This window comes from Hemiscyllium ocellatum (genome assembly GCF_020745735.1).
Source record: "Hemiscyllium ocellatum isolate sHemOce1 chromosome 27 unlocalized genomic scaffold, sHemOce1.pat.X.cur. SUPER_27_unloc_36, whole genome shotgun sequence".
NCBI lineage: Eukaryota > Metazoa > Chordata > Chondrichthyes > Orectolobiformes > Hemiscylliidae > Hemiscyllium > Hemiscyllium ocellatum.
The window spans coordinates 258,247-279,573 of record NW_026867505.1 but is presented as its reverse complement, the minus strand read 5'-3'; the positions used below and the strand labels follow the sequence as shown (position 1 = coordinate 279,573).

Below are 21,327 nucleotides of genomic sequence, written 5' to 3'. Positions count from 1 at the left end.
CACCACCCTCTTGAACTGTCCCACCTGTCCATCTTCCTTCCCACCAATCTGCTCCACCCTGTCGCCATCACCTCCCACCCAACCTGCATCTACCTTACCCCCAGCCCCACTCCCACCTTCCTATTTATCTCTCAGCACCCTTTCCACCCCCCACCCCCTCCACCTCCACAATTCCTGATGAAGGACACGAGAGGGACGCAGAGACAGCGATCTAGACCAATGCATCCAGCATATGCACCTTTGCTGAGTTCACCTCCTTTCACTTCACTTCCTACAAACCAACAGTTTAATCCCAAAATGAGAAAAGAAATGGAATAGGAGGGGTGAGAAGAGAGGGTGCTGTACTCACAGAGGTTGGTGCAGTCTGGGGTAACACTCAATCTTCATTCAGAGAAAGAGAGAGAGCGCATCAGGAGCTCATGATCCAACTTCCGCATTCAGACAATGAGGGGATGCTCTGATTGGTAGGAGGTCCAGCCTTCCATCCGGTCCTCCAAGGCTCCCCATTGGTCATGCCTCCCCGTTTCGAGGGGAAGGGAGAGAGGTCACGTGGGCGTCACAAAGACCAGCGCGGCGCGTTGGACCAATGGGAAAGGCTGGAACGCCGCACGGGCGGGCGCTCCGTCCAATCAACGCGCGGCCTTTGTGACGACGGCGCTCCGTCGATTCACGTGACCGGTTGCTCCTGCACATGCGCCGTTGCGGTGGGGGGTTAAGGGGAGCTGATGTTCTGTTGGTCTGGAGGGTCCCTGTATCCAGGAAGAGGTGAGTGTGGCTCAGTCAATGAGCATCAGTCAGATCTTGCTGGAGCATGGGGGGAGGTGGGATATTAGGTACAGCAAGAGTTAAAGAGTGTGTGGGATGGAGATTTATAGCTTTTTTAGGTAATAAGTCCCTTTCTGAACAATACTGGGGGATGGGTGATATCAGAAACAGCAGAGTGAGAATTGAAGAAAAGTGTGTGTGTGTGTGTGGTGGAGATTTGCAACACTTTTTAAAGTTAAAAATCACACAACTCTAGGTTATAGGAGAAAATGAGGTCTGCAGATCAGAGCTGAAAATGTGTTGCTGGAAAAGCTCAGCAGGTCAGGCAGCATCCAAGGAACAGGAGATTCGACGTTTCGGGCCAGAGCCTTTCTTCAGGGCTTATGCCTGAAACGTCGAATCTCCTGTTCCTCGGATGCTGCCTGACCTGCTGCGCTTTTCCAGCAATACCCTGCTCACCAGCATCTGCTGTCTTTTTCGCCTGGAGGTTTTACTAGCTACCTGATGAAGGTGCAGAGCTCTGAAAGCTCGAATTTCTAAACAAATCTAATGGACTACAACCTGGTGATGTGTGATTTTTTTTTACCTTTGTACACCCCAGCCCAACACTGGCATCTGCATATTGTAACTTGATTGTTTTAGGGAAGTTCCACAGAAACTAGAATGATCTGTTCTGAATTCCTGTCATGTGCAGGCAGCAATGACTTTTGTAATCCCCTTTTCACAGGATATGAGAAGAGCAGCTTTGCAGGTAGAGCTTCCCAACTGAGTACCATGTAAAGGTCTGACAGAGCCCCTTGATTCGTGGGACAGGAGAGACGTCCCTCTTTCAGTCCAGAAGGGGCAAATTCTTTGAACGTTTTTGTCTGCTTCAGTAGGCTCTTAAAATATCGTCTTTACCTGAACCACAGGGGCACGTGCCTGAGCCAGTTTGCCCACTGTGGGGAAAGGAAGTCTCAGGAGGCATTCCACGCGCCATGGAGAAACCGTGGAAGTGTGGGGATTGCGGGAAAGGATTCCGCTCTCCCTCCAAGCTGGAGATCCACCGCCGTGTCCACACCGGGGAGAGGCCGTTCAGCTGCTCGGTGTGCGGGAAGGGCTTCAGCGACTCGTCCACCCTGCTGACCCACCAGCGGGTCCACACCGGGGAGCAGCCCTTCACCTGCTCGGTGTGCGGGAAGGGCTTCACCCGGCTGTCCATCCTGCTGACCCACCAGCGGCTCCACACCGGGGAGAGGCCGTTCGCCTGCTCCGAGTGCGGGAAGGGCTTCAGCGACTCGTCCACCCTGCTGCGGCACCAGCAGGTCCACACCGGGGAGAGGCCCTTCACCTGCTCCGTCTGCGGCAAGGGCTTCACCCAGTCGTCCACCCTGTTCTCACACCAGCGGGTCCACACCGGGGAGAGGCCGTTCAGCTGCTCCGTCTGCAGCAAGAGCTTTACCCGCTCGTCCACCCTGCTGACCCACCAGCGGATCCACACCGGCGAGGGGACCTTCACCTGCTCCGAGTGCGGGAAGGCCTTCACTAAGTTGTTGAAACTGAAGTCCCACCAGCGGGTCCACACCAGGAAGCGGCCCTTCACCTGCTCCGTCTGCGACAAGGGCTTCGCCCGCTCGTCCGACCTGCTAACCCACCAGCGGGTCCACACCGGGGATAGGCCGTTCAGCTGCTCGGTCTGCGGCAAGAGCTTTACCCGCTCGTCCGACCTGCTAACCCACCAGCGGGTCCACACCGGGGAGAGGCCGTTCAGCTGCTCGGTCTGCGGCAAGAGCTTTTCCCGCTCGTCCAACCTGCTGACCCACGAGCGGCTCCACACCGGGGAGCGGCCCTTCACCTGCTCCGTCTGCGGCAAGGGCTTCACCCGCTCGTCGCACCTGCTGCGGCACCAGCGGGTCCACACCGGGGAGCGGCCCTTCACCTGCTCGGTGTGCGGCAAGAGCTTTACCCGCTCGTCGCACCTGCTGACCCACCAGCGGGTCCACACTGGGGAGCGGCGCTTCACCTGCTCAGTCTGCGGCAAGGGCTTCCCTCACTCGTCCACCCTGCTGCAGCACCGGCAGGTCCACACCGGGGAGCGGCCCTTCACCTGCTCCGTCTGCGGCAAGGGCTTCCCTCACTCGTCCGACCTGCTGCGGCACCAGCAGGTCCACACCGGGGAGAGGCCGTTCAGCTGCTCGGTCTGCGGCAAGAGCTTTACCCGCTCGTCCGACCTGCTGGCCCACCAGCGGGTCCACACCGGGGAGAGGCCGTTCAGCTGCTCGGTCTGCGGCAAGAGCTTCACCCGCTCGTTCAACCTGCTGGCCCACCAGCGGGTCCACACTGGGTAGCGGCCCTTCACCTGCCTGGTCTGCGGCAAGGGCTTCCCCCATTCGTCCGGCCTCCAGATCCACCAGTGGGTCCACACGGGGGAACATCCTTCCGATAGACCAGAAGTGCACATAATACAGAGAAACTTCGATTATCCAGAATTAGATGAACCAGCACGGTGGCTCAGTGGTTAGCACTGCTACCTCACAGTACCAGGGACCCGGGTTTCATTCCTGCCTCAGGCGACAGACTGTGTGGAGTTTGCACATTCTCCCCGCGTCTGCGTGGGTTTCCTCCTAGTGCTCCGGTTCCGTCCCACAGTCCAAAGATGTGCAGGTCAGGGTGAATTGGCCATGCTAAATTGCCCGTCGTGTTAGGTACATTAGTCAGAGGGAAATGGGTCTGGGTGGGTTACTCTTCGGAGGGTCAGTGTGGACTGGTTGGGCCTGTTTCCACACTGTAAGGGATCTAATCGTCAAGCGACTGAAATACACCCTGCATGTGTCCTTTGGATAATCGAGGTTCCTGTGTATTCCAAAAGTGGCCTAACCAACGTCCTGTCCAGACCCCAACCCCTATACTCAGTGCTCTGGCCAATAAAGTGATCTGCAGAATCTGCGGGACTTGCTTAATCCTGGAAGGTAAATCACGTGTTTCTCCTTCTCTTGCAGGTGGATCCAAGATTTCACTCTCTGTCCCATTGAGTCTCCAGTCAGGTCCTTCAGCTCAACTGGTCTCTCTCAGTATTTCTGACCCATGTGAGCCTCTACGCACCTCCCCCTTCACTTGCTCACACTTGATTTCCCTTACAGCAGCATTCCCTTCAGTTCCTTTCTCCCTGACATCTGTATCCAGCTTCTCCTTAAATGCCGTCCACCTCGACCTGCTACTGTGGGGGTCATTCCCGCTGCAGACAGAGGTCTCTCCTTTGTAACCTCTTCAAAAGATTTACCGCTGACTTCCCCCTTCAGTCTTTTCTATTTCTGGGTCTCCCCGCTGTTGCGAAACTTGGAATAGTTCAGAAAAGATTTACAAGGATGTTGCCAGGGTTGGAGGATCTGAGCTACAGGGAGAGGCTGAACAGGCTGGGGCTGTTTTCCCTGGAGCGTCGGAGGCTGAGGGATGACCTTATAGAGGTTTACAAAATTATGACCGGCATGGATAGGATAAATAGGCAAAGTCTTTTCCCTGGAGTTGGGGAATCCAGAACTAGAGGGCATAGGTTTAGGGTGAGAGGGGAAGATATAAAAGAGACCTACAGGGCAACTTTTTCATACAGAAGGTGGTGTGTGTATGGAATGAGCTGCCAGAGGAAGTGGTGGAGGCTGGTACAATTACAACATTTAAGAGGCATTTGGATGGGTATATGAATAGGAAGGGTTTGGAGGGATATGGGCCGGGTGCTGGCAGGTGGGACTAGTTTGGGTTGGGATATTTGGTCGGTATGGACGGGTTAGACCGAAGGGTCTGTTTCCGTGCTGTACATCTCTTGACAAAGCCTTGTCTGAGGGTGAAATGTTGTCATTCCCGTTGATGTGGGTGGTCCCCTGTCTGTTGTCCTTTTTGTTTCCTTTCTCGGAAAGGACGTCGCGGACATGGGCAGCGTTCCCGAGCCCCGCTCCGGAACGGGCTGTTCCGTCCTCTTCCAGGCCCCGGGGTGGGGGGAAGGGGCAGCTTGAGTGCAGTGGGAGAGTGGGCCGTTCACCGGGAGGGTGCCAATGGGACGGGAGAGCGGTACCGGTAATGGGGCGAGGGGGAGATGCCTCAGACCGCCAGAAACACTGGGGCAGCTGCTCGCGTGCTCCTTTTGGATCTCACAGCACAGGGAGGCCATTCATCTGATTACCTCCCCGTCTCTGTCTCTCTGGCTCTCTCTGTCTGTGTCTCTGCGTCTGCCTCTGCGTCTGTCTGTCTCTCTGAGGTGACAGCGGATTCCAGCATATTGCTGCTTGCTGGGTAAACCTGTTTTTCCTCTGTTTTCCCCCTCTCTCTCCTGCTCAAACCCCTGAACTTCAGGCCGCCCCTGACCTTGTCACTATCAGTGAATAGGGAACAGCTTTTCTTCCTCCACCTTATCTGAACCTATCACAATCTTCCCCACTTTCACCAGTTGTATCTGTGTGTGACCCTCTCTTTCTGTGTCTCTTTCTCTCCTAAGCCCCCTCCCTCACCACATCCCATTTACCCACCCCCTCCTGTCATGCTCCCACTTTCAAACGGTCTCGTTGTGTTTTCACTGCCTCTTCCCCATCGTTTCCGTCAAGCACCTCATCTCACGCTTAGAACCCCTGCAGTGTAGGAGCAGGCCCTTCAGCCCATCCAACCCACACCAACCCTCCCTCACCCAGACCTCTGCCCGTAACCCTGCAATTCCCATTGACTAACCCACCTAGCCTACACATCCCTGGGCACTATGGGTAATTTAGCACGGCCAATGCCCCCTAACCTGCACAGCCCTAGGCACTATGGGTAATTTAGCACGGCCAATGCCCCCTAACCTACACAGCCCTAGGCACTATGGGTAATTTAGCACGGCCAATGCCCCCTAACCTGCACATCCCCAAACACTATGTAATTTAGCACGGCCAGGCCACCCAAACCTGCACATCCCTGGATAGTATAGGACAATTTAGCCTGGCCAATCCACCCTCACCTACACAACCCTGGACACTATGGGTAGTTTAGCCTGACCAATCCACCCAAACCTGCACATCCCTGGATACTATAGGACAATTTAGCCTGGCCAATCCTACACTAAGGATGGATTGGCCATGCTAAATTACCCATAGTACCCAGGGATGTGTAGGTTAGGGTCGATTGGCCATGCTAAATTACCCAATCCTACACATCCCTGGGTACTGTTAGGATAAAATAGGTCAAGGGAGGGTGGAGCTATAGCTGCTGTTTGGGGAATTGAAACTGTAGCTGTAGCTGCTACTTGGGAAATCGAAACTGTTGCTTACGTGGCCAGCTCAGCTGCCAACGCCCAAATGAGCTCAATAACAGGAAACGCCTAGCAAACGCGAAATGTCCTAATAAGGCAATGCTTAGTAGCTCCGCGAAGCTCTGCTTAGCAAAGAGTATATCAGGAGCAGATTTGGGAGGGGAAGGCAGAACGCGCCTTCTCCAGTGAATGCATGGTGATTCACTGTATCAGCTACGATTCTGCAATAAAGCCTGCTTGTGCCAAACAATTGAGCGTCTGTTGTCTCTCCTCCTAAAATGAACATGCAAGGACAAATTCCGTCCTAACATTTGGTGACTCCCAACGCGGGGAGGAAAGAGATAACAGTTGGCAGACCGGTTAGCAGACAACCTTCGGCGCCGAATCTTATTAAGGTATGGAAGTGCCTGTTACATCTAAAACTTCCAGTAGTTAATTTTTGAGTTAGTTCTTGTCTGCTTTCTGATCCTCACCAACCCAAATTGATTTAACCGGGCCACAGAGGCACAGAATCTTGGCTGGTAAGTCATTTTTTTTTAATCTAAAGTAGTGTAAAACTTGGAAGTAATGAGAGCCTTTGACATTAAAATTCTCCACGTATTTTTAAAATTCTCCTGCGTGGAGGGGTGGGGGTATCACGTGGAACTTGGAATTAATAAACGCAGGAGACGTGTGGAACTCGGTGGTAACGAGGACCCCGTAGCACAGACTTTAAAATTCCTAGAAGTGAGGGGCATTGGGTAAGGAGAGGGACAGAGGACAGGGGACAGAGACAGACAGAAACAGAGATACAGAGAGACCGACACAGGAAGAGAGTGAGAGAGAGAGAGAGAAAAAGAGAGAAAGAGGGAGATAGATAAAGAGAGACAGAAGGTAATAAAGACAAAGGGGAGAGAAACAGAGAAAAGGGAAGAGAAAGCAAGAGAGAAGGATAGAGAAAAAGGATTGCGAGAAATAAGGGTTAGGGGTAAGGAGACTCGCAGCAGCCAGCGAAGAGAGAGAGAGCGAGCCGATCTGTCCCAGCAGCCTGAGGAGAGAGAGAGAGAGAGTGAAAAGAGCTGTACAACTGACAAGGTTTAACCCTTTGATTTGGTTTGAATGCACATTTTTTTTTGTTGGTGATTGAATGTTTAAGTTTTATTCCCTGGAGCTTGAGTTCCAGGACTGTTTTAAATGTGATTTTTATGGAAACTTAACATGATTTTTTTTTAAGGTTGATGACTTCTGTTCTTTTAAAAGTCATGACTGCCTTACTATCCGATTCTAACTAATCTCTTTTATCTTTACATAAAAGCAATGTATGGAGGACAGTTGAAGTTTCAGTTCAACAGTAGGTTGTCGTAAAAACGAAAACTTCCATGGTTATTATCTGTGACCTTGGATTCGGCCATTGTTCATGCATTAGAAGTTTTTTTTTAACTTGAATTGGCAAATTCTTGTAAGACAGCTCTGATTATTTTACGACCTATAGTATTGTAATTGAGTAATGATTGGTCAGGAGTACTTAAGAAAACTAATTTTGGATCTAAATTAGGGGACTAAAACTGGGTGATTACAGTGAATTTCAAAATTGGGAACTGTATGAATTTTACATTTTAAATATTGAATACTGAATAAATGGACGTAAATATATAAATATGTTTACAAGTTAGGAACAGGCTTTAAAGTTAGTCAAGCATGAATTGATAAATTGGTGTTTGAGGATATGGGAAGCTAGGAACATTGCAATATTTCTTAAAAGAAAGAAAAAGGGAAGAACGTAACGACTTGTCCCCTTTGGGAAGTACCAATAGGGGACAAGGAGATTGGGTTTGTGTGTGTCCCCCTCACCAGTGGGGAGGTCGGAACATCTAAAAGGAAATGACGGTCCTGGTTGAGAATCCGGTAGGATTGGCAGAACAAATTGATCTATTTTTGAGGCCCAGTCTGTATATGTGGGCTGAGTTAATGACTATTTTGAATATACTATTTACTGGGGAAGAAAGGGGACTTATATGGGGATGCTGGACAGGGAAAGATACAGAAGATAGAAGGGTGGAGTGGGAAAAACCCATTAGATGAATTGTTAGGAGAGGCACAGAAAGTGTTTGTAAAGAGAGAGGACGAGAGACAGAAGCAGAAGGCGAAAATGACGGTCGCTGCGGTTGATGAGGTAATTAGGAGAAGAATGGAACCAAGAGTGAGCAACCGGAGCAGCGGGTGACAGCATGGAGGGCAGAGAGGAAAGGGGATAGGGAGAGACAAGGAGGAGCATTTGATAGAGGGTTTGAGCAACAGGGGCAGAGATGAAGGTCTCCACAGGCAGGATGCCATTATTGTGGAAAGATAGGGCATTTTAGGCGGGAGTGTCCTGATCTATAAAGGGAAGAAAGAGCCATTCCGCTTATGATTTTGATAACGATGGGGAGGGGGACAACAACTGGCATCATTTCTGAGCAGTCAGGGGTTAACAACCCAGTCATAGATTGGCTGAATAGCACATTCGGTAGATAGGGAACTGTGCTGGGACAGCTGGCCCTTGGTTTATGCATCTCTGTTGCTATCTTTATTACCTGTGGTGGTTGTTGTATACCATGTATCAGGAAGCTTGTGACACGACCGATTGACCGTGCCCTGACGGGAAAGGATGGCCCCCACCCGCATACCAGGCAGCGGGGCTGGTGGAGCCTGTGATGGGGGCACCCCAAGGAAAGATTACGGGATCGAAACCAGAGGGAATGGAGGAGCTATGCCTGAGAGAGAAACACGGGACAATATATGATTTTGCTTTATAACTGTGTCACTCATTTCTAATCCTTCTCCTTTAGGGCCTCAGAATGTGAGGGCTGTGGTCCAAGGACCCCCTAGTTATATATTTTTCCTGTTTAAATTTGCAACAGATAAATTTGTGCTTTTATGCTGCAGTTAGAGATTGTGAATTGCTATATGCCTCAAGACTCAAGAAACTATTGTTCACCCAAGAGATTCCTAGCCATCATCTGGTATTCCTAAATGGCTTCGATTGGTCTCGAAAGCCACTGATCACAGTAATAAGCCAGTTGCCACTGCCCGTGTCCATCCTTAACGTCTGTGAAATGGATGTGGGTTTTTGTTGGTCAGTGAAGAAGACTGGTTAGCCAGTAATGGGTAAGATTCCTCGAGCGAGGAACAACCTAAGACAGGCACAGTCGTGCATTGGCCTTCAGAATAGTGGCCTGTGGTCATGTGGCTTTAGCAGATCCCTGGCCTTTGCATCCGTGTCGGGAATCTGATTAAGTTTCTGGCTGGCAAAGCAGCTTGATAGAAGGAAAATCGTGCACTCAGTACATTGTATTCACAGTATTTTGGACAGATGAAAATGCCAGTTTTGTGGCAGCTTCCAGAACCGACTTAACAACAAACCTTTGGGAAGGAAGGAAAGCACATTGAATCCTATTACAAAAGATTTGACACGATTTCAGTAGTTTAAAATTATTTTAGGATGTCATGATATAATATGACCAATTTTAATGAGTCGTTGTACAATTAGATGTTCTTTGGAAAACAGACCTTCATTCTGCAGGCATCCTAACTCATCCACTTTGTGTGTTTTCCCTGGTTCTCTTCCTTTTGTTATCATGCTCAGTTTCACTGTTTTTTATCGTTTTGTTAGTTTTGAGATAGCTTTTTTTTTAGTTGTTTTCTTTAAAAGAAATAACCTAGAATTGCCTACTAATTGTTAATTTTCGCTTGTTGCTTGTTTTGTAGCGGTATGCTGCTTAGGGACCCCTTCACCCTGAACTAATGTGTCCCTAGAACCGGTCGGCCTGGTTGAGATAACGTGTTCGGAGAAGCCAAAGGGACGTTTGGGGGGCGTCCACCGACACACCCGGCCCCGGTTGCCGCGCGACATTGCGTTTGTAGCGGTATGGGTTGATGTGGCCTCAGTAGAGGCCAAGGGAGGGAATGTTGGGATGTATATCTAATAGGCCTAGGGAGGGTAGAGTTGTAGTTACTGCTTGGGGAATCGGGGGGCGCTGCGGAGCGGTTGTTTGGACTGCTGACCGAAACTGCCTGTGCAGCTGGACTGCTGTTTACGAGACTGAAACTGTCTCGTAGACAGCTACCAAGGTCAGGCAGCACAATGGCAGGCTCTTCTCAGCGTAGCTGCCAAGGCCATAACAGGTGGCTGAGCTGTTGTTTACCAGACTGGAACCGTCTCGTGGATATTTGCCAAGGCCGAATGAGCTCTGTCACAGGAGACGCTTTGTGTGCGAGAGATCACGTGTGCGAGTAGTTACGTAGCTTAGAAAAAAATATATCAAGTGTGGATTTCTGGGGGAAAAACAGAATGTGCACCTTCTCCAGTGAAAGCATGTATTTCACTGTAATCAGCTACGATTCTGCGAAATAAAGAACCTGCTTGTGCCAACTAATGGAGAGTCTGTGGTCTCTCCTCTAAATGAACACGCAAGTACAAATTTCTGTCCTAACAATATGAACAGGGCTGTATGTCAAAGGACAGCATTATTTCATCCTCTTCTACCTTGTGTGTTTGGTATTCAGGAATTCTTGGGTGGAGTGAATGGAGTGGCGTGAATCTTCTACTCAGTTTTTTAGTCTTCACTGGAGTTCTTTGACTAGTCTGTATAGTGGTGTTCCAGGTAGTGAGACTGTGGGCCTGAGGGGAGCTCCTGGTTTGAAGAGGAGAACAACAAAGTGCCATTCCTAGATGTCACAGTAGAGCAAACAGTTAAGGGGAACTTCAAACTAGCGTCTACAGGAAACAATACACACGGATCAAATACTTAACTACAGAAGCAATCATCCCAACACCCACAAATGAAGCTGCATCAGGAGATTAATTCAACAAGGCACCACACATTGCAGCACAGAGGAACTGCGATGGGCAGAAGAGAAATACGTATACGTACTCAAGAACGGGTAACAATAAACCCAGTGCGCCATTTTCTCATTGATGCTTCCAAACTGACCCTCAAATTTGGTTTGTCCCTGCATTCTTTCCTGGTTGTCTTTTTGTGGGTTTTGAAAACTTTCCCAATCCTCTGACTGAGGATAAGAGTTGGGAAGTTATGTTGTGGCTGATAGGACATTGGGTAGACCACTTGGAATATTGTGTGTAATTCTGGTCTCGCTCCTATCAGAATGATATTGTGAAACTTCAAAGGATTCAGAACACATTTAAAACGATGTTGTCAGGGTTTGAGCTGAATGGGCTGGGCTGTTTTCCTCGTGCACCAGAGGCTGAGGGGTGACTGAGAGTCATTAATAAAATCATGAGAGGCATGGATAGGGTAAATAGACAAGGACATTTCCCTGGGTGAGAGAGTCCAGAACTAGAGGGTAAAAGGTTTAGAGTGGAGGAGGGAAAGATTTAAAAGGGTCCTAAGGAGTAACCTTTTCATGCAGAGAGTGGTGTGTGTAAGGAATGAGCTGCCAGAGGAAGTGGTGGCTGTTGATACAGCTATGACATTTAAAAGGCATCTAGATAGGTATTTGACTAGGAAAGGTTTAGAGGGATATGGGCTAAGTGCTGGCAAATGGGACTAGATTAGGCCAGGATATCTGGTTGGCCCGAAGGGGCTGTTTCTGTGCTGTAGACCTGACTCTGGCTTGCCACGCACATTTGCCATGTCCGTATGTTTAGTTTCTCTCGGGTTGTCTGTGTCAATGCCTTGATGTCTCATTCCACCCACCACATACCACCACCACCACCCCCACCAACCACCACAGGGACGATAACCAATTCATGTCTGTTTTTTATCAAGAAGCTGTATTGCAGGTTCAACCTGAATTTACACTTCTTTTGCTTCCCAAAATCAGACTTGCTCACTCTCAGCAATATCCTGAAAGATATTAACTTTCACGTGGTGTTATCCAAAATTCTCGGATGCCAGTCCTGACGTTTTTGCTTTTTCTGTCCCTGTAAGATCCAGAATCAGCACCTTCAGGAGAATTAATTTGAGCGGAGTGAGAATAGAGGAGGAGGAGAGAGAGTGGGATGCTTTCAATTTTGTGGAACAGCAAAAGAAAAAAATGTTCTGCAGAAAGTGGAGGAGCTTGTTCTGAATTTCTACCCTGGACTGACCGTGATGACTTTTGTAATCTCTTTTTCCAGAGTATTTGAAGATTTGAAGACTGAAGTTTAAAAATCAACAGATGAAGGGCCTATACCTGAATCGTCGATTCTCCTGCTGTTTGGATGCTGCCTGACCTGCTGTGCTGTTCCAGCACCGCACTTTTCAACTCCTCTCCAGCCTCTGCAGTCCCCACTTTCACATCAATGTCTGACAGTCACTCAATCCATTGGGACCTCCACGATTTTCAACTATGATTCTGTGAGAAGGAGCAAAACATTTTGGTTCCTGTTTCAGACCATTTTCAGCATCAGCGGGACTGGATGAGAGTCTCTACTGTTACAGCACACTGTGTGTAAAGCCTGAAACAGTTATACGGCCAGGAAAGAGGAATTTACTGTGGGCAGGGACCATACACGGGTCTGTAGCTGCGGCCATGGTGAAACCAGAGGAATCCCACACTGTGGAGAAACCGTGGAAGTGTTGCGACTGCGGGAGAGGCTTCCATGCCCCATCTGTCCTGGAGATTCATCGGCGAAGTCACACCGGGGAGAGACCATTCTCCTGCCCCGAGTGCAGGAAAGGCTTTACCTGCTCCTCCCACCTGCTGGACCACCGCCGAGTCCACACTGGGGAGAAGCCATTCTCCTCCCCTGAGTGTGGGAAGGGCTTCACCTACTCCTCCCACCTGCTGGCCCACCAGCGCGTCCACGCTGGGGAAAGGCCCTTCCCCTGCTCTGAGTGCGGGAAGACCTTCAGTGATTCCTCTACCCTGCTGAGGCACCAGTGGGTCCACATCGGGAAAAGGCCGTTTTCGTGCCCTGAGTGCAGGACGGGCTTCACCCGCTCTTCCGCCCTGCTGACCCATCTGCGGGTCCACACGGGTGAGAAGCCCTTTAGCTGCCCTGAGTGCAGGATGGCCTTCAGCAGGTCTTGCCACCTGCTGAGGCACCAGCGAGTCCACACTGGGGAGAGGCCATACTCCTGCCTCCAGTGCGGAAAGTGCTTTACCCAGCCCTCCAACCTGCTGACCCACCAGCGGATCCACACCCGCGAGAGACCGTTCTCCTGCCCCGAGTGCGGGAAGGGTTTTGCTGTTTCCTCTAACCTCGTGGCCCACCGGCGGGTCCACACGGGGGAGAGGCCATTCAGCTGCCCCGAGTGCAGGAAGGCCTTCAGCAATTCCTCTGCCCTGCTTAGGCACCAGCGTGTCCACACCAGAGAGAAGCCGTTCGCCTGCCCAGAGTGCGGGAAGGGCTTTACCCGCTCCTCCACACTGCTGACCCACCAGCGGGTCCACACAGGGGAGAGGCCATTCAGCTGCCCCGAGTGCAGGAAGGCCTTCAGCGATTCCTCTGCTCTGCTGAAGCACCAGCGAGTCCACACCGGGGAGAGGCCCTTCAGCTGCCCTGAGTGCGGGAAGAGGTTTACGTTTTCCCGCAACTTGCGGAAGCACCAGTGGGGGCACCAGCGCTCACAACAAGCGGATTCCTCCGCTGACGCTGCTGTGAGTCCCCCCCAGGACTGATTCTCCTGACAGTGGGTGCAGTGGGAGAGTTGGTGCACTGTATTTGTTTTCGGTTGGACTGCAACCCCACGGTGACTCAGGGGTGGCATGGTGACTGTGATTAGCACTGCTGCCTCATGGCACCAGGAACCAAGGATCAATTCCACCCTTGGGGCAACTGTCTGTGTGGAGTTTGTGGAGGGTAGGAGAATGGATGAGATAAGAAACCGCTGCCTTTCTTGAGACAAGTCTCCCGGAGAGAACTTGCTGACTGATTGATTGTCTGATCTACTGATCCTCACAGTGCCTCATTGCCCTCAGTTAACTGGAGGAGGTCCACACAGATGTACCGAAGCCCCTCTTTGGAAGGAAACCTGTGCAGACAGGGAAAACATGCAAACTCCACACAGACAGTTACCTGAGTCTGGAATTGAACTTGGGTCCCTTATGCTGTGAGGTAGCAATGCTTAGCAGTGTGCTATCCCAATATGTTATAAAATTTGAATAAACCTACTAAGTTGTAAATGTGTCCATAACAAGAACTTAGTGTAAATGTTTGGAAGCAAAAGTCCATCGGAATTGTCTTTGGGACGGATCCAAAACTTACTTCATTCATGATTGAAAATACTTTGATCTCTGGAACTGTCTGCCAGAGAGTGTATTGGAGTCAGATTCAATTACGTTATTCAAAATAGAGGTGGATAATTAAACTGAAAAGGAAAGCAATTGCAGTGTTCAGTGAAGAATAGTACAAGGTACTGTAGTGGGCGTCAGAGTATGAGTTTCCTGATTGAGGCTGTTCACTTGCTCCTGTTACCATTTCAGGTTGCTGACTTTTCGTTAGCATTCTGCACATGTTGGGATTTTTTTCTCCTTTCTAGTATCTACTTGAGTGACTCAATGACAAATCTAGTTTATGAATTGTTCCTATGATATCGACAGTGCTATATAAATTGTGGGTCACAATATGTCCAAGTGAGGAAAAACAAACTGTTCATCTTAAATATTTATTTTTAAACAATGGAAATAAAATTAATGTTTGGAAAACACACAACTTGCTGTGTAGTAAGATCATCATAAATAGGAATGGGAGTAAATAATTGACCATTGAGCTGCTCTGTCTTTCATTTATCTAAATTCTCTTTCCTGCACTTGTTTTTTCATGACTTCATCTGCTGAAGTGACTACACTCCAAAAGCTTGTGATTTCAACATAGAACTAGGAGCAAGAGTCGGCCTTCTGGCCCTTCGAGTCTGCTTCACCACTCAATAAAATCATGAATCTTATCACGCATCCTCATAGCAGTGGGATTTCAGGGCTCGAAGATAGGGACACTACCACTGCGTCATAAAATAAAACCCTCTGCAGCAAATAGGTCCTCTTCTGTTGAATGAATGGGGAGAGGTTTCTTCTCAACATGGGATACAAATATTATACCCTCAGAGCCCATTACACTGAATTGAGTCCTCTTCGGTTGAATGAATGGATGTGGAGGTGCCACAGTTCAAATCGTTAAAAATCACATCTTGCTCCTGAATATGTGACACTACCGCTATAGCCCCAGAGCCCGTTGCAGTAAATTGGGTCAGCTGCTGTTGAATGAATGAACGGGAATGAAAAGGGCGGATACACTGAGCCGCTTGTGACATTCCCCACCAATCCCAAAGCTTGTGGTCGGTACCGACCAATCGGAGAGAGAGATTGCAGAGGGTGGGACAACACGACACGCAAACGCGGCCGCCATTGGTCAGGTGGAGTAAGGTGCGCTCTGATTGGAGGAGGCGCGGATGACGCGCGTCACTGAAGGAGACAGAATGAAGAAGCAAAACAAAGATGGCGGCGCGAGGCTGCGGTTTCTGACGGAGGGAGGGGGGCAGACAGGCATCGTTTACCTCAGAAAATACCTTTAAAACACATTTCACATTAAAGTCGGAACTTTTCAAACAAGAGGTAACGGTTACCGGGTGAACGGGAAAACAAATTAAAACTGTCGGCGGTGGAGGAGAGAGAGCCGGCGCCCGCGGCTTCTTCGGCGGCGGCCGGAGCCCAGGAGCTCAACAACCCCCCGGAGCTGGAGGAAGGTCCGAGCTCCAAGAAGCGGGGGGTCCGGCTGGAGGCTGGATTTACTCAAGGCTTGTATCTATTAACTTATTTAAATGGTACCTACTGTATGGGGGTATGGTTTACATTAAAACCGGAGGATCATGTCAGAGTGTTTGTTTATATTGAGCAGTTGTAGTTGGTAAAATACACTCCCTGGAGGAACACCTTCTATGATGCTGCATTTCTTACCTTCTGCCCTTCCCCCATTTGTTATCTCTCATCTCAATTTTACATTTTATTTGGTCAAATTTAATTTCACAATAATCGGACATGGTATTCACTGTATTATTAATAAATCTGTTGGATTGTTGTTAAACAAAATTAATGGTGTAATTTCGTTTATGATGTCTGAGTTTGACATTGAATGTGCAGGTGTGAATACCAGTAAGTTGTAAAAATACATCAAGAGCTTGCCCTTTTTTAACAAAAAAAGGAGTTTAATGATATTATTGGCACTGTCTCCTTGAGCATGAAGATTCAAGTCTGAGCAACAAACCATTTCATGCAGTCACCCAGTTTAATTCAAGCCTAAGAAAATAATTCTGGCAGGCTAAGATTTATACAACCCAAAATGTAATTGATTATCTTGTGTATTCTTACCTTTAAGCCATAACAGAAGGCATTGCGTGGCAGTTTCAGACTGAAACATAGCTGGAAAGAATGTAGATTGATGAGGAAAATCAAATGGCAGAGTCTGAGGCCACAATCTGTCAGTCTGGCTTGATTGCATGAGTGGTGGTTCTTCAAAAGCACCTTCCAAACCATGACCTCAACCACCAAGAACAGGTCAGTGCCAGCACAGGATTCCGACTGCAAGATATATCGCATTGCTTCTTTGTTATTGACCAAAATGCTGGAACTCATTCCTGAACATTGTTGCAGACCACACCGTGTTTGTGAAGCAATTTAAGAGGCAGCTCAGGACCACCTTTTCAAGGTCAGTTTGGAAAGAGTTGTTGGCACAGCCAATGATATTCACATCTCTCATGAACTGGTAAGCAAAGAGCCCAGGGTGTTGGAGGCTGAATGTTAGCATGGATAAAGGATTGGCTAACTACCACAGTTGTGGTAAGGGGCATGTTCAGGATGGCAACTTGTAACTTGTGGTGTACCACAGGGATCAGCGCTGGGGCCAACATTATTTACAATATGTATACGAATTACTTGGATAAGTAAAGTGAATGTACTTTTGCAGAAGAGACAGTTGATGTGAAAGCAGGTGGTGAGGATGACATTAGATATCTGGAGAGGGATATAGACAGGTTAAGCAAATGAACGAAAGCTTGGCAGATGGGAAAATGAGGTCATGCAGTTTGTCAGGAGGTGAAGAACTGAATATTAAATGGAGAAAACTTTAGAATCGAGGGATTTGGAATCACATCCACAAATCTCTTCATCCAATTTCAGTAAGTAATGGGGAGGCAAATGGGAGGTTGGCCTTTTCAATTGAGTATAAACATAGGAAGGTTATAGTGAACCTATGTAAGGCCCTAGTCAGGCCACAAGTGAATACTATGAACAGTTTAGGGCCCTTTACCTGAGGAAAGATATATTGGCATTGGAGGCAGTCCAGAGATGGTTGACCATGATGATATCAGGGATGGAAAGTATGTCTTATGAGGAGAAATGAATAGGTTGGGCCCGTGCTTATTAGAAGTTAGAAGAATTAGAGGTAACATTATTGTCACGTACAAGATTCTGAGGAGACTTGACAGGCTGGACGTGGAAAAGTGGGTGAGTGTGGGACCAGAGGAAGTAACCTCCAAATAAGAGATTGCATGTTTAGGACAGATAGGAATTTCTCCTGAGGGCAGTAAATCTGTGGAACTTGATACTACAAAGGGCTGTTGAGCCTGGGTTGTTATGTGCATTCTAGGCTGAGATAGTTTTTTTTAAATCAGTAAGCGAATTGAGGATTACTGAGGATTATGGGACAATGGCAGAAAAGTGGAGTAAATGTTTACCAGAATAATTGTGATCTGAGTAAATGGCAGCGTCAACTCAATGGACTGAATTGAATAGTAAATACTAATGAGGAAAAGGATACAACTGGCAATTACAGACCAGTCAGTGTTGGGAAGCCTAGAGCTTGTAGGGAGTTGGTGACATTTGGGCATTGTTACTGGATTTAACATCTGGAGATTCAAAATGATGCTGCTATGGCCACGATGCAATTTGAAATCAATTTATGTATCTGGAATATAAAGCTGCTTTGGTGATCTTATCAATTGTCATAAGTACCGATCTTGTTCACTAATAACCTTGTTTTTAAGGAAGGAAATCTTCAGTCCTTTCCCAGTTTGGTGAATGTGTCACTCTTGATCCAAAGTCATGTGATTGACTCTTAACTGCCCTCTGAATTGGCACTTGGTTTTTTTGGGAGACAAAGTGTCACATTCCATGAATGAAAAAAGAAAAATATTCAGGATAAGATTGTCAATGTCACTGTCATTGAAGGGAAGATTGTGATCTAGTGATACTGGTTAAGTAGCCCAGAGATCTCGGTCTTCTGAGAACAAAAATTAAAATCCCATCATGGATGCTAGTGGACTTTATTTTCAATGAATAAAAAGATCAGGAAGTGAGAGTTTGTCTCAGTACTGGCAACAAGGAAACCATTATTGGCTAAGAAATGAATTGCAGATGTTGGAGATCAGCAACAATTGCTGGGAAAATGCAGCAGGTCTGGCAGCATCTGTGGAAAGAAAACAGTTAATGTTTTGAATCCAGCCTAATTTTGAAGGGCCACCGGACTCAAAACAGTAACACTGTCGTCTCCTCATAGATACTGCCAGAACTGTTGCTTTTGTCCAATCATTACTGATTGTTGTGAAAGTGTTCTTTTAGGGAGGGAAATCTACCATTCACACATCATGTGACTCCAGACCTACTACAATGTGGTTGATTCTCAACTGCCTTCTAGCATGTAGCCAATTGCTTGGTCCAAAGGCCATGAAGGATGGTGAGCAAATGTTGGACATGCGAGCAACAATCCCATCCCTCAAAATATTTTCTTATATATTATAAAGCATAGGTTAATGAAGGACAGCCAAAACAAAATGCTATAGGAAAGTCATGCCCAACCAAATTGATTTCCTTGTAGTTATAAATGTTGTTTTTTCAAAATCTTCTTCAGTGAGGACATTGGTTCCATCATTGTTGCAATACTGCATGCAATTCTGTGCTTTCTGATACAGGAAAGGTGTTATGAAATTTGAAAGGGTTCAGAAAACATTTACAAGGATGCTGCCAGGGCTGGAGGGTTTGAGCTACAGGAAGAGGCTGAATAGATTGGGGCTATTTTCCCTGGAGCTTTGGAGGCTGAGGGGTGACTTTAAAGATGTTTATAAAATCATGAGAGGCATGGGTAGGGTAAATAGGCAAGGTCTTTTCCCTTGGGTGGGGGAGTCCAAAATTAGAGGGCATAGGTTTAACGTTAATGGCAAATGGAGTTTAATATAGATAAGTGTGAGGTCTTATATTTTGGATAGTCAAATCAAGGCAGGAATTTCATGGTGAATGGTAGGACTTTAAGGAGTGTAGTGGAACAGAGGGATCTTGGAGTACAGGTTCACAGTTCTGTGAAAGTGGAGTCACAGGTAGAAAGTTTTTGGCACTCTGGCCTTCATCAGTCATGGCATTCAGTATAAAATAGCAAATTAGAGTCGAGATAAGCACCAAATAATAACACATACCAATAAGCACCAAATCTGTTTCATATGCAGTCTTTCAAACCAAGAGATGTCGGGGTGCAGGTTCATAGCACCTGGAAAGTGGAGTCATGGGTAGACAGGCGGTGAGGAAGTCTTTTGGCATGTTTGCTTTCAGAGCACTGAATACAGGAGTTGGGATGAATTGTTGCAGCTGTCACAGATTTCACATAACACAAGATGTGACCCTGCCCTCCCCTGACTGACTGTCCCTTTGCACATCAGGGGGAAGACACCCCTTTAATTGTGATGATCAGGAAACATGCCATCCTTCAAAAACAGGGCAGTGTTCACAAATATTTGGACAGAGGAAGGAAGTTGCAGTTTGGGTGAAGATCAATCTTCATTCAGAGAGAGAGAAGAAGAGTAGCAGCAGCTTCAGAAATTCATGGTCCAACTTCTGAAAAGACCTTGTCTGATTTGCAGTTGTTTCTGGGCTTGTAATATCGTACTGCAGCATATTGTAGATCTTCAGTAAGTGTGTCAATACTGCACTGCAGAGGTCCATTCAGCAACTTGAGTCCATGTGAACTCTTTGTGGAGGTATGCAGTCTGCCCCATAACCCTGTTGATTTACAGTTACATATAGATCTCCACAAAGATCTTTGGGATTAAGAGAGGAAAGAATGTTCCACAGTAACTAGAATTACTTTCAGATTTTCTGTCATGGACTGACTGTGATAACCTTTGCAATCACTTCACAGAAATATTACAAGAGAAGAATTTGGCAGCAGAAATCTCAGACTGAACATCACATCAAAGTCTGACAGTCACTTGATTCATGAGGACGTGGATATTGATGGCCTTGAAAACAAAGAGGTGAAGGTCTGTCTGCTTAGTTAGCTTTTAAACGTCAGTGTGACAGGAAACTTAGTCTCACATACCCACACACCAGAGTAGTGACTGGAACAAGCTTTACAGACTGAATGAGTGTGTTCCAATTATCAGAGGATTCACCAGTAACACCACACACATGCTATAAGTGTGAGCGAGTTTTCACTGATTGTTAAGGTCAGAGACAGACGAGGGCACCTGCACTATGGAGAAACCGTGGAAATGTGGGGAGTGTGGGAATGGTTTCCCTTCGCTATCTGCGCTGGAGATTCATTGGCGTTTACATGTCGGGCAGCGGCTATTCACCTGTACTCAGTGCAGGAAAGGCTTCACTCAGTTACACCACCTCCTGGCCCCCCAGCAGGTCCACAGCAGCAAGAATCCGTTCATCTGCCCCGTGTGTGGGCAGGGTTCCACTCAGTCACACCACCTGCTGCCGCACCAACGGATGCACACCGGGGAGAAACCATTTTCCTGCTCCGTGTGCGGGAAGGGCTACACCCGGTCGTATCACCTGCTGCTCGGCTTCCACGTCCACACTGGGGAGAAGCCGTTCACCTGTCCCGTGTGGAGCAATGATTTCTGCGATTCCTCCACCCTGCGCAAACACCAGCACATCCACACCAAGGAGTGGCCGGTCACCTGTCCAGTGTGTGGGAAGGGCTTCACCCAGTCGTGCAACTTGTGGAGACACCAGCAACTTCACAAGTGAGATTGCGCAGGGATTCGGGTTGTATTCTGCTGGTACCGCTGCTGAGAGTCGCATCTTAAACCCTGTTTAGTGGGTGAAGTAGGAGGGATAAGGGGTTCCTTTATGCTGACTTGTTGCTCTCTCACCCATTTTACTTCCAATGGGGGCTGATGCTCTCTGAGCCTGGGATTGCAACATCCCTACGGAACAGTCCACAGAAGCGGCTGAAGTGCAGTTAGATCTGAAATAGATACATTTGTCTCTGTCCCATTGAGTCTCCAGCACAGTCCATCCAATTGGCCTCTGTCAGTGTTTATGCTACACCTGAGCCTCCACCCACCCCTTCATCAGCATACAGGTATCCCCTGTTATTGAAAGTTGACTTTACCCCCTACCCCCTCCCCATCCAA

The 21,327-nt window shown here is 48.0% G+C and overlaps 2 protein-coding genes across 2 annotated transcripts; both read left to right on the top strand.

Annotated features, from left to right (window-relative positions):
• Positions 1 to 702: 702 nt before the first annotated feature.
• Positions 703 to 14,476, top strand: LOC132808192 (zinc finger protein 850-like). Its single transcript, XM_060822035.1, has 4 exons — positions 703 to 765; positions 1,493 to 2,981; positions 12,599 to 12,852; positions 13,021 to 14,476. Exons 2-4 carry the CDS (start codon positions 1,743 to 1,745, stop codon positions 13,598 to 13,600), a joined length of 2,073 nt encoding a protein of 690 aa, XP_060678018.1. The 5' UTR covers positions 703 to 765; positions 1,493 to 1,742; the 3' UTR covers positions 13,601 to 14,476.
• Positions 14,477 to 20,431: 5,955 nt separating this feature from the next.
• Positions 20,432 to 20,938, top strand: LOC132808196 (zinc finger protein 239-like). Its single transcript, XM_060822038.1, has one exon. The coding sequence runs from the start codon at positions 20,432 to 20,434 to the stop codon at positions 20,936 to 20,938; it is 507 nt and encodes a 168-aa protein (XP_060678021.1).
• The last annotated feature ends 389 nt before the right edge of the window (positions 20,939 to 21,327 follow it).